This window comes from Oryzias melastigma, linkage group LG6 (genome assembly GCF_002922805.2).
Source record: "Oryzias melastigma strain HK-1 linkage group LG6, ASM292280v2, whole genome shotgun sequence".
Classification (NCBI taxonomy): Eukaryota; Metazoa; Chordata; class Actinopteri; order Beloniformes; family Adrianichthyidae; genus Oryzias; species Oryzias melastigma.
The window spans coordinates 13,927,218-13,941,086 of record NC_050517.1 but is presented as its reverse complement, the minus strand read 5'-3'; the positions used below and the strand labels follow the sequence as shown (position 1 = coordinate 13,941,086).

General features: G+C 40.9%; 1 protein-coding gene across 3 annotated transcripts in view; it reads right to left on the bottom strand.

The window, feature by feature from the left end:
• prickle1a (prickle homolog 1a) overlaps positions 1 to 13,869 on the bottom strand; it is a 30,434-nt gene that overhangs the window by 6,359 nt on the left and 10,206 nt on the right. The window contains exons 1-2 of one of the 3 annotated variants that reach the window (XM_024282210.2): positions 5,969 to 6,192; positions 1,592 to 1,786 (exon numbers count right to left, since the gene is read on the bottom strand). In XM_024282210.2, coding sequence (XP_024137978.1) covers positions 1,592 to 1,771 — 180 coding nt within the window. In that variant the 5' untranslated portion in view covers positions 1,772 to 1,786; positions 5,969 to 6,192. Of the gene's footprint in view, positions 1 to 1,591; positions 2,507 to 5,968; positions 6,193 to 13,869 lie in introns of those variants that run through there. The other 2 variants (XM_024282209.2, XM_036212289.1) reach the window with 2 other exon arrangements.

Here is a 13,869-nt window from a genome sequence, read left to right as displayed (position 1 = left end):
CAACTCTGTCAAAAGTCCAAACATTTAAATGTAGCTTGTAATATTCCCAAACCTGCTAAATAATTTGAAGGAAAATGAATAAATTTGTTCCCCAATTCAGTAAAAATGTCTTTAAATAGACGAATAATTTCCTATAACTAATATCTGGATTGGTTTCATCCCTTACTACCACAATATTGATATTAAAGAAATGATGACAAATGGTTAGAACACTGATTTAGTTTATAGAAATTTCCAGCAGTACAGAATAAGTAAATAACCATTAAAACCATTTTTCCCTCTTTGGAAAAAGAACAGTAACTCGTCAGTTAGTTTGGAAATGTGTTAGGGAGTTTTCTTGATCTTTTCCTTGACCCACTTCTTTGTTTTCTTTTACCAAAAGCGCCACTCCTGTGTCAACGTTTTACTATGCAAAGATTTCAGATGGTCCAGTCAGTTAAACAGCTGGATTGTGTAGGATGCGCTCATCCCCGGGGCGCCCAGGACCAAGCCGCCTGTCTGTGGTGACCCTTGGAGCAGGCAACTGAAATCTAAACTTTATGAGGCGGGGGTTATTACATTTAGCTAGATAAAGAGGTGGGATGTGTCTGCTTTGTGTGTCGTGAGACTTCCTGCAGCTTTGAGTGTCTAGAGGTTGAAGGGTCAATCCAACACCCCCACTGCCTCCATCGTAAATTATGCACATCTTCATGCTGCCATTAAATTGTCATCCAGCTCCTTAGGGGCTGTGGAACAGTTGGCTATAACCAAAGGACCTATGTGGTTTGACACTGCAATGATGACCCCTAATGCACAGCCCATTTAGGGAATTGGCTGCAGTAAAGGAATTACAGTTGACCTCTGCTTTTCCCAAAACAAAAAGCCGTGCATGTTTAGGTCTTGAGGTTTACTGCTGCTGAATACTCGTCCTCTCTAACCCATCACCCACTTATTGCTTTCATGTGTGGGTTTTTTTTATGAGCAAAGCTGGATGGAGGGAGATTGGGAAAAGGAGAAGTAAGTAAAGAGTGATGAGAGTGAAAATTCCTAAGTGCCACATCACACTAGCTGCCCTCAGGACACAACTAAACAGGCCCAGTTAAACGATAGCCCGTTGATTCCTTATTCCAGCAGGAGCAGCGGGCTCAGTGCACCAAACAAACCTCGGATAATCACAAGCAGACTTTGCCGCACCGCAATGTGTAAATGAAAGTACATACATCCTGCCAGTAAGAGCCTGACACTGACAAGAGTACCCCAAACACAAAAAAGGGCTTGCAGGTTTTCTGAAATGGGTTGTCTTTTTCACAGATGCCATGTTTTGAAGGCGAGATGTGTTATTTATTAATGTGATGAATGCCATTTATCTGGGGCAGAAAAATGGGCTGTAAGGGAGCTAAAATCAGGTCAGGGCTGTTTTTATTCTCTGTCAGGGGATGAACATTACTCACCATGATGGCTCTGGGAAGGAATGATTTGTGAAGTGTCGAAACGAACAGTTAAAGAGAAGTATGTCATGCTGCCTCTTTGGAGCAGAAATGGGCCAAAGCATTTAGGCGGCTGCAAATGGTGCTTAGAGGTTTTCAGACCGCACAGACAAGAAACTCCTTACCTGCTCAGGTCGAAGGCCAGGTGGTACCCAGGCGTACTCTTCCAGCGCACAGCCGGAGTCGTCATCAGATGTGGAGCTGCGTTGGAAGCCAGAGGTGAGCTTACTGACTTTCTGCTCCATCATGAAGTCTCGCTGGCGGGCCCCGCTCTGGAAGCCAGCTGCTGGCCCTGCTGCACTCATCAGGCCCTCCTTCTGCTTTAAAACACAAACAAAAAAAAAAAACATAAAATTAAGGAATTCTAGAATCAAACAACCAGTCACAATGATGTCCTTAATTAGCCTAATCAGTTTTCAAAAGCTTAAACACATCATCACCGCTTCTTTCATGAGGCTCCCCCTTTAAAAGCCAATTATGGCATCTGAGCAAGGCTTTTTTTTGTTGTTGGTTCATGTCTAGTGATGAGTCTTCCTACATAAAAGCGCTCATAAAGAGCGCCACAGCCTTTCACTGCTATTGTGGTGGCGGTTTAATGCACGGCCTCCTCGTGCGGCTTCTGTGGATCCAGAAATCATTAGGAAATTCCCAAAGCTTCGTGAGGTAACGTCCAATGTCATTATGCTGACAATAAACAGAAAACCATTTAGAAACACATTAAACTTAAGCTGTTCACTCTCAGACATTGTTCCTGGCTCATTACTCACTTTCCCCATCGGTACAAAGGCAGTCTTTGGCACTGTTTCTTTTTCTATGTGCTACATCATTTTGTGTCCTCTGAGGACTGGACACATGGGATCTGAGGCTTCAGAGTGTGAAGTCTGAATAAACACAGGCCTGGCCTGAAGACAGAGCCACCATATGGGGAATGTCTTCAAACCTGTTATCTCTTTTTTTTTCCCGTCCCGTTTCTCCTCTGTTTGTTTTCCAACCTGCTGCAATAAGTGTCTGATTGTTCTTTTATCTTTGACACAAGAAAGTCATGCCAGACAGGTGAAGTCGTTGGTAGGGGAGGGTCCGGGTAGACCGGTACTCACAACACACCAAAGACATGAAAGTGAGCATGAAGATCAAAGAGTGAGGCCACTCCATTTTGACATAAATGTTTACACATTCTTATTTGAACATTTTGATAATGCTAGCAAATGAAAACGCTTATTTTCAAAATGCAAAACCGATGCAGAGTCTTCACAGACAGACTTCTCAGGACCCGAATAAACAAGGAGATGATAAATGTGTGTCCAGTTGTAGGCACTTCTCACAGGCTTTGGGGTCTGGCTGAGATCAAATAGGGAAACCCAGCCAGCCTCCAGGAACCTGGCTTTTATGCCACCTCCCCCAAAGCTTCAACCCCCCGTGGCTGGTGAGGGCAAAGAGGAGTCCAGGAAGACAGCTGAGAAAACCAGGCGCACTGAAGCCCTGCCTTTGAACACAGAAAAATGGCCTGAAAACCAACAGTTCTTCCTACAATGACTGATTTCAGAGCTAGAGGTGGGAATTCACAGATTCAGTACAGGCACCTCATAGAAATACTAGACCGTCTAATGGATCGTCTTCTAGGACAAGGCAGCAACAGTGGCCATAACAGTATGAATGACCGGTATGTTCATGCAAGTCTGCCCAGTGAATTATGATGGATGGCAGTAGCTGTTGTTGATTCATTCATGATGGCATTGTGCCACAGAGTGTCAGGTCAGGTGTTTGACATGTTCCAGGAAAAGGCTTCACATGTTCTCAACAATACTGTCATTGTTGAGAACATCAAAGGCTTGTTCAGTCAAGAGTTTGTCAAGCTGTCTTTTTCTATGGTTCCTGACATTGTGGTGCATCATCTCATACATGGCGATTAGAAAGTGTGAGGACATGTACAGACCAGGCATTTAGGTGTGCTCAAGAATGTATTTAGCTCCTAATGTTCACACTGGACAAGCAGGGAGGGACTTCTTCTTTTTGTATTGTTTAGTACTCGTCATACAGTTGGAGAAAAATGTTGCAGTGGTGCAAGTCTTGCTCCAGGCTTCACAGCTCTATTCCAATATATGAAAGAGTTGGTGTCATATAATTCTGATCGAGCACAAACCACAATTATTCATTTCTTCTCAATGATCAGCATTCAAATTCCGTGAATAAAAATGTACGTTATCCATACGTCCCTACCAAATCTGGTAGGTTTAACTTTCAAGACGGACGTGTTTTATGGCCAATGGTATGTGTTTTGTACGCAGAGCCTGAAAACAGTTGTAGAAACGTGCGTAGAATGTGAGAGTTTTGAAAGCGAAAGCCCGAAATGTTTACATTGACTTTTCATTGAAAGAGGACTGCTTGACTGAGTGTTGTCAAGTGTGAATATATTTTAACACACACAGATGTCTTTAGCTCAAAGCAAAGAGTAAAAAAAATAACTTTTTAATATTTGTTTTACAAATAAGACCAAAGTACAGCTTGGATTTCACCTTGGAGTCTCCTCAACTATAGGAAGGTTCAGTCAGGAGAATTCACAGCATCCCATTTTATCAGGCACTAAATCAGTCATGAGCGGCATAGATGTATGCTTTGTTGGCCAACTAGCACCAAAGACATTCAGCGCAGCCAAACCTGACTCACAGGAATGTCAGGCTTGAACTTTAGCCAGCCCCTCAAACGGAACACAGGATGTGCCCGGCTCGGCGTTAGGCAAAGGCACCTCTTCCATCTGACCACATCTTTTTTTTTCTTTTCATCGTCTTTTGGTTCATTTCCTCCCTCTTTGCCCAGAGGGTTTCCTTTCCCCATGAATGACAGAAGCACGAGCCAGCTCCTCTAACCGTGATTAAGCCGACTCGTCTCTTCTTATGGCTGTTTAGGTTTGGCTCCCAACAAAGATGTATCCTTTGTCAAATTACGTTTCCCCTTTTTCACCTCCTCTCCCCCAACCCCCTGCCCTCCTCCCACACTTTCCAGACCCCTGCAGTCCCGAATGTTTAACAGCCTCTCACTCTTTTGTAAAAGTGCTTGTTAACATGGCTTTGGGAGCTGCAGGCCTGCATATCTGACTGATCTTCCCACAGGGGGCTAGAGGGCAGTGGGGGTGCCACCAGACTGGAGCTGAAATGGGGATGACTAACATGTATGAAATAGTTAGCGTTGTGTTGCACAAAGGAGGAGGAAGTTAAAGTCAGGCCAGGGGAAGGATGAAAGCTGAAACACGTCATTTATAAGGTCTCAGGCAGCTCGGACCTGAAAGCATCCCACAAGTGCCAGGGACCCTTGGGTGCTATAAAAAACTAAACAGTGAAGCTTATATTCCAACAAGCTTTGTACAGCATGAAAACAGTGAAAGGTTGGACGCAAATGTGAGTCATTAAAGAGGCAAATGTGTTCAGATTTTAAATCATTTTTGAATAGACTTTTAAAACTGATTTAGTTGTGGGCAGCACATTATTTATCACCTGATCAAATTCAAATCTCATATAGAAAACCCAAACAAAACACTTGTGTTATTTTCAAAAACCTCTCAGCAAACCTCAAACATAAGTTCTGCGTTAAAAGCTTGATATTGGAGCTCGAGATTTAACAACCCTGTAGAAAGTGTGTAGGAAAAATAAGCAGCCTCTGCTCTGAATTAGGGTCTATATTCTGAAGTGAATGATGGACATGCACACAGCCCAACACAGTGCTCTCAGTCAGTCTGGATGTTTAACTTGGCTTCAGCTGCCTTAGAATTGCGAGACAGTTGGAGAAAAAAACAAGAATTTGACTTGTGCGTCCCTGCTGGTGCTTGAACTCAAATAAATGTGTTTATTTTCTCCTTTTCAGACAAGATAGGAAAAAAAATAGGTGATGAATTATTGCTCTTCTTGTACGGGAAAACATTTCCCAAAGGGGACTCTGTTAACTTTTGGCACCTTGTTTGATATATGTTGTTGAAAACATGTAATGGAATCAAGTGACAAACTAAAGCTGATTTGTTAGACAACTGCTTCCTTGTGTGAAGTGAAAAACTTGTGTGTACTTAAGCAAATTGTTAACTTGTAAATGAATGATTGGAATTTATTTAGCATGAAGCTTACAGTTTGTAGCTTAAAAATGGATGAATGCAGGTTATCCATGTGGATGTGCTGCAGAGCTGCTGTCTGGCTTCCTTTCGTGGTCTAGAAAGTGGTTTTCCAAAAGCAAATGGAATGGCAGTGACATTCCCACACGCTAGCTGGACCACCTGTATGCACTGACCCGGCTCAACATTCACACTGCTACAAAGAAGTCCTTGAAAGTTACATGCTCCTGGTTAAAAAAATAGATCAAATATACTCATTGATGCCTTAGACATTGCAGCACTCAACTCCACAAATTTCCATGAATTAAAAAAAAAAGATCATCACCCAATGGTATTTGAGGATGAGTGACATAAACACTTCTATTAGACTATATGCCATTGAGAGACCACTCATCAGTGCGTTTCTTACCTCAGTTTGGCCTACTCTCCTGAGTCAAGAAGGGGAAAGAAAAGGTCTTATCACAGCTATATCCAGCCCTAGTTTCTTTTGCAGCCTCTCGGGTCCATATCTGTGTGAGATCCTGGGAGCTCTGAATCCAGGACAGGAGTAGTCAGACTTCCACAGCAGAGCTGTCTGCGCCGGAGCAGCCCATGAACAGAACGGAAAAAGTCAGGAGATGTCTGCGTAGACATGGGAGAGGGTTTACGAGAGAGGTGCGTGCACACATGTGTCCACGAGGAGCCCAACCAGATGGTCATCCCACCCGTGTTTCTCTCAGCCGCCACACCTCCTCCTCCTCCTTCTTCCAGGCCCCTTAACCTCAGGCCGGCCCCTTAACCTCTGAGCAGCCAGTCACGGCAGAGCAAGGCGTCTCTATGCCGGAGACCCTGCTTCTGCACTTCAAACACATCCTCGCAAATGAGAACCACCAGCAAAGCTGACAGGAATTGAGCTTGAACGTAAAACAGAAACTGACAAATGTCCACAAGTTTTTATATTTTCCTTCACTGAAATGTAAAAAATGTTTGATGGCTCTGACATCAGACTCCGTTGAACTTCATGGACACAATTTAAACTGATTTACTACCATCTCAGATTAGCTTCCGAGTGGACTTTATCGGTTAGTCTACAACGTTCTATAAAAACCTTTATATCTGCTTGTCCAGTAAAACTCCCCAGGAGGGATGCAATTGACCTCAGCCTCTCCTTCACCTCTCCCTGAGTGTCAGAACCTGATTCCTCTTAAGTTGCCTCTTAACAACAAAAGGAAGCAGTTAACTCAAACTCTGCTATTAGTGGCTGTTTGGTGACAATGTTGGTGTGTTCATTTGGAATGTTACGGTACTTTAAGGCTATGAAATAAAGCAGAGGAACTGATTAGTTAGGAAAAAAGACTTGACAAGGTGTTTAGCCAAAAGCAGATTTTAGAAACATTTTGAATTCTTTTGGATGGGATTTTTTAGATTTTACATAAAGAAGATAGCTGCTATAACCTCTTATTATTTATTCAAGACCCCCTCTGATGAAAATAGTGTTTTTGATGTATTTAACATGTTTTTATAATATTTCTCTCATGATGGAGGACATGTATAAAATAATGTAAGATGAAAACTACATTTCGTAGTATTTCTTTATTCAAATCGGGAGGGATCAGGAGCACATTTGAAAAAGCTTGGATTTGTGACACAGCAACTCCCATGGGCGGGGCCAAACCTCCCTTCTCCAATCCAATCTGATACATCCACTTACAGACAAATAGGTCCATTAAAGTCTTCATTTTCTTCCTCTGAGCTGGTATCTGGCTCTAAACTGTGCAAAGTTTTTTTTGGCTACACTAAAGTTAGCTTGGGGTAATGAGGGGCAGTAATGCTACGGTCAGAAATACAGCTGCCACTGCGTGATGGGGAGGCTTCGGCTGAATCTTGAGGATTTCATGTCTCCATCCAATTTGTTTTAAAATTGCTGGCTTGGTCATAAATATAGACAGTGGTAGCCGTGCAGAATGCCGGGCGGCTGGGAGCAGTTGGCACTTGTGTCCGGTGCCGGTTTAAGGGTACTGGTACCGGCCACGTCCTGAGGAGCAGTCCGCATGCTGTACTGCCTCGGGTACCGTGTCCCGAGGGTTGAGGACCCTAGATTTTACATAGAGCCAGCACGTCAAAAGACGATGAGTTGGGATATTCAAAACGTCAAAAAGTGGCGCAGAGGGGTCCTCAACCAAACGTCAATATGTGACGACTGTGGAAGTTAGAATATGTTGGCCCAGCTGTTGCACAATTTCGCAATGGCATCACCCCACCTTGAAATGTGGCCAGGCGGCCAATGACCTTTGACTTTTAGAGAAAAATCGTAACATTTTTATTTGGCCGCTGCGGGTCGTGTAAAAGTGCGACTACCGCCTTCCAATTACAAATGCTGCTACACGACCATCAATCAGTCAGATATGGTGAAAAACTTCCATTTAGATGACTAAGCAGTGGGAATTTGAGATATGTGACTGTAGTCTAGCAGGAGAGAGTGTACACAAAGGGCTGATGGGAAATGAGGGTAGGCTAACTGAACAGTCCTGCCTACAACTATGAAACACATTTCTTCTGAGCTCCTGCTTCGCTCCTAAAAATATGTCTTAAAAAACAAAACAAGCTTTTGATTTGTGCTAAAAATCATAATTAAAAGACCACTGGGAATAATTCCACAATAGATACAAATATAGTTGAAGTAGGTCTTTAAAGTATGTCAAATCAGTAAAAAAATTAATCAATTTGAACTTTTTTCTGTTTTTTTTTCTTTACTAAGTGGTGACAAGTGTACATTAGCTTAGAGGTGTGTGGGAGAACGGACAATGCCGTTGTGGGAGCCAAGGGCAGGGAGGAGTGGCAAACTTGAAGCCATTGTGTTGCTACAAAAGAACCAGCACCTCTGCTCAATTTGCAAGTCTTTAAGGTAAGAACTAACAATGCATTGCATTCACCCCCCCAAAAAATGAGATGAAATGAAATGCAACAGAGCCAGGTACAACAAAATTAGCATCAGTGAGTGGAAACAACAGAGCAGATGTGGTGTTAAAGAGTTTAGAGGCATTCTCTGCTCATTTAGAATGAGATTTAAAGGCATGTGTACGTAAATTGTACGTAAAAGTTAATTTTGTTAAAACAAATTCCCATAAATGTCTGACTCAGCATATAAACTCATCAAATGAAGCTAGACGACTAGCTGCATGGTTGAAGGTTTCCTTTGGAAATTTAAATCATATAAAGCTGAAGAAGTTCTGCATCCCTGACCTTTAACCCAAAGGAACACCAGATGACCCGCAAGTCTATGACCTGCGGGTTTTACAGCCCATACTCTATAGTCGTAGCCACAACGACCTGAACAGCATCTCACACCTGGTCTGCGCCTTCCTCCTGCTGTAAAAAGAGAGGGAAAAAATGGCCAGGAGGTTCATGGCCAGCGTGTTCTGACAATGACGGGTGAGGATGATCACAGTCCGAACCAACACCCAATGATAAAAAGTGCATTCTTCTCCGGTCCAAACACGTCCCTTCACACTGAAGCTCATCAGCCGCGCGAGTCGCTACGACATGACGGCACAAGCACGACTAACATCACCAGTTAAAGTTTGTCTCCTAGGATTAAATTGGGGTAATGAAAGGGGCAAAGGGAAGGTCAGACTCAACCTTCCAGTCATCGATGACAATTGCAGTCACCAATTTTCACTTGCATGTGAGCTGCCCTGTAAAAAAAAAAGCATTCTGAAGGTTTAAATGACTTGCCAGTGGGTATTAGCAGGACACAAGCCCAACAAAAGCTTCAGCTATAAAGGCCAATAAAAGCCTATCACCCTCCTGTAACAACAATCCTGTTTTAGGCCTTGAAAGAAAGAGGAAAAGGTCAACTGGTGGAGCAGTGGGTGCATTGATATTGACTTAGCTAGATTGGTGCTGACAAACCCAGGTCAGACTGTGAGCATCTTAGTCCCATAACCCTCACATAACCCCTTTTTACTGTTCCACTCTGACACAATGGAGGCCAATGAGTAAATGGGTCTCTATAGAATTAATAATAACAGAGGAATCCATCGCGATTTAGTCATTCAATTTAGAGATTATGAACACGTTGAGTGAGGGTGTTACAAAAATAAGATCTGATTTACTGGACCGAATTTGGTAGCAAAACGTTGATATTTTAAGCTGAAAATCAAATTTGCACAGATTGAAAGCTGCAATGGGTCGTTGGTTTTTGTATTCTGGCCAATAACATTGCCCCCCCCTTTATTCTTCATTTTTCCGACAGATTTTGACACCCTTTTGTGTAGTTGTAAAAGTCATCTGCAACAATGGGAAATGGAGCAGCAGCAGCAGCAGAGCTTGTGGAGCTGTTAAAGGGAGGAAGGCCCTTTATTTGAGGATGTCATAACTCAACAAAAGCCTGTGGCTGTCTGCACACAAAGCAGCCACAGGATGAATGGGGCTCCTCTTACACTACACACTTGCACCAACAAAAGTAGACAATCAAACTTGTTCTGTGTGGTCTCCATGGAAGAGCGGGAGTTCAAAATCGTGCAATACAAGCACTCGATTTTATTTTTTTTATTTTATTGTTTCATTTAAGTACCAATTATCATCTTTGCTATGGAAGCTGGCAGCGTTCTCCGTTTGGGTTTGATCCCTCCTATAAAAGCACCTCAATGTCCAGATTTGAACACATTGACAGAATGGAACTTTAACCTCATATATACATATACTTTTTTTTAGCATCCCTCAAAATTAGAGTTTGTTTAAAAAAAAACATTAAATTCCAACATAAACGGATAAGTGAAATAATTTGCAGTAGCAGAGAACACATATATAGTAGTTAAAAAAAAGAAACAGGAAGAAAAGGTTGACAATTACCACATGTGGAAGCATTTTCCAAAGCTTCAAATGGCAAACCATAGAATCCAACAATACTCTGAAACACTTAGGAGCTGCCCTTTTAGGATCCCACTAATGACTAACATTCCAGAGGAAAAACTCTGGTACAGTCTTTTAGGGTGTTCTAATTAAACACATGCTGCAGCAGTTACAGCGCAGGCAGAACTCTGACAACTGGGATGCTGCTCTCCAGCACAGCTTAATTCGACATAATAGAAACCATTAAGGCTGCAATAAAAGGCTAAAAAAACGATCTTTCATGCAATGTTTTAAGCTCAGTTCAGATTAAAAAGAAAAAAAGAGTAATTTTTACTTTTTTGGTTCTCATGTGATTTTTATTTTCACTCAAATATATTACAGCAGATTTAATTAAAAAAATGAAGCAAAACATGTTTTAAAAGTCAATTATATTGTGTGTATAGTTTGATGTCTCATTGTTATTGCTGATAAAAGACACGTTTTAAGCCAAAGAAGTGTTGTTAGGGTACAAAGAGGTCAACATCATGAAGAGTCGGAGGCATATATTTACAGGCGTGTGTGTGCATATGTTAACCACATTTCTCTGGTGACTGCGACACTGATGGGGGTTTTGACACTTTTGCTGACATAGATGTCTCTATGATTTGTACAGAGATTCATAGCAGATTCAAAGCATCTGTTTTATTTTTTAATTAGTAACTAAAACTTTTTAATTTGAAAATTTACTGAGCTAATGAGTTATGTGAAAGCGGCGCTCCATTTGGGTTGTAGCAACAGAAACCATTAACACTCGTGTTTGCTTGGTTTTGAAGGGCTGGCATTGGCAAAAGTTTGCTCACATTTAACAAACTGAAACTTCAGTAAATCAGATTTTTAAAAGAGATTAAAGCAACTATTTTAAATCTACTTTACTTTTAGAACTACACTTACTAAAACTAATATTTATTTCAATCAGCTTTATGACTTGATGCTTATTTCAGTGATATTTTACTTTAGATTGTTTAACACATGGATCAATTTAACTTATGTATTTTCTCAGACGATATTTTGGGTTTGTTTGTTTTTCTTTAAATTAATCCTAATTTTATTGCATTTCATCTCTTTGGTCGGTTTTTAATCTCTGTTTTCATTTTAGCTTTTGCAAAACTGATTTGAAATATAAACTGACCATAACTTGATTTTTAATTGAATAATGTCATATTATACATCAAATGAAATCATGAAATTTAAATTAAAAAGGTTTAGTTGTTGATGTACTATTTCACTTTAAACCAGGGGTCTGATAACTTGAGGCTCCAGAATTGCAAGTGGCTCTTTTATCCCTCCACTGTGACTCTTTAGCCTTAAAAAAAATGCAAATGAATTGAGTAAATAATACGTTTATAGTTTTGGTTAATTTATCTTAGTTAATTTATTTTTTTATGCTCAGATTGTTAACATGTCAGATAACTGAACAACGACGGTAAAATCTTTAATCCACTTTCCATCCATCCATCTATCCATCTATAATGATAGAAAACACCATGTATGATTTGTCTTTTTTGCATTTTTAATTCAAGATGTCATTTGTCACACGATAGAACTTTGAGTGGCTAAAGTAAAAGAAGTTAAAGTTGTTATTTGTAGAAAAATATTTTCCTGTTACAATTCAATTATCATAAACACTCAAAAGCTGGAGTTTATGAATGAATGGATTCATAGACTCAAAAACAATTTTTTTCTAAAAAATGAAGTGGGATCTGCCTGGGTTTTGGTTATTAAGAAACTGGCTCTTTTGGTGCCAAACCATCTTGTTGAAAATATTTACAAGATTATGTTTGTGTGTCTTGGAAAACTTAGTATGAAGGATATCTGTGTGCACCTGTCTGTGTCCAGCAAGCTGCTGGAATTTCTTTGTCTAAAGGTCTGTGCTCAAAAACAACTCCTAATATGGATTAGTTCCGTGACATCTCGTACCATCTCCTAAAACTGACTTTCTTTTCTGGTTAGTAACGGCCTAGCAACAGATGACATCACTGCTATGTTATGCCCATGTATGGAATTCCTATGTGTGAAACTATATAACTCCCTGTGTGTCTGAACTCTGAGAGAGAGTGACCCAAAGCAGAGACTACAATGTTTTGACTCTCTCTCCCTTTTTGCAAAAAGAATAAACCAAAGAGGAATTCACAACTGGCCTGGTTCATTGGACTTTTAATATAGAAATCTTTCAGAGTCATTCTTGACACATCTCCTTTGGTTTGCTGCCATAGGCTGATGGCAGATCTCTTGTAAAGCCAAACCTTCCCTCTGCCATTCAGTGTCTAGTTACTCTTTCTAAGAAAAAAGGAATGAAAAACGTTAAATGTATTTATCACGGGCCATTTTAGTATTTATCATTACAACTACGATCAACTCTATTAACTTATTTCAGTAAATTACAGTTTTTGTGATTCATGTTGATGACAACAAATGAAAACCATCCAACGACTGAACCATCAGTGCCCAAAGAACAGGAAGTCCCACCTCATTATCTCCACCTTTCCTTCTTTTTGAGAGGGACCTGGTTGCAGACAAGATGGCGCCTCATCATTAGCCAGAAGCAGACATTAAGCTAGTAACCCTAACCATACCCCNNAAAAAAAAAAAAAAAAAAGCAAAACTGCCATTATTTGCGTCAACAGTCAAAATAAAGTTTTTTTGAGCACAATGTGGAGACTTCCAGTTAAAGTCGTAGACTTGCCTGTTGATGTCTGCAACCAGCTCCTCTTGCTCTTTTGTAAAACCTTCACTATCTACAGACTTCCAGATTCTTCACACACTGAAAGAGCTGTTCAGAGGAAACTCCCTAATGTTTAAACAGAAAATGTCTGGATTTTTATTTCTAAATCTGCCACAGGTCGCCCCTTCAGTGTATCTTCCATTTGAATTTAGCCAAATAACAGACGATGGACAAGAACAGAATCTGAAGAATCGCGTGTTCTCAGATTTGTATTAAACTGAGTGAGTGAATTTCCATTTTTGATCCTGACAAACTCTATCTTGGGTCAGACTGTTGTGTTGACAGAAGCCTGTACAGAGTAACACAATGACAAGAACAACTCTGCCAGCACACGCCGAAATTATTCAACTCAATATTGTTGTTCACCTTTTGGTGTCAGGAGTCGCCACAGCAAATCAGTTTACACCGGGTTGGAGTCTTGGTTTGAGTTTTTACGCCGCATACCCCTCCTAAAACAATCCTGTATTATCCGGGCTGGGGACGGGCACAGGGAAACCCAGACTTAAGTCCCTTTGTGGTTACATAGGTAGGCAGTAACATGAAGGGTCTTGCCTATGGACCCCCACTGGAGTAAGCTCATTGGGACCCCTGAGAACCCTGTTTTTTCATGTGTTCAGAATGCTGAACCATCCACCAACTATTACCATCATTCACCTGAATATAAACCTTACAATTAAATATTCAGTTTGTTTCTGAGAAATTCTGTACAAACCGGA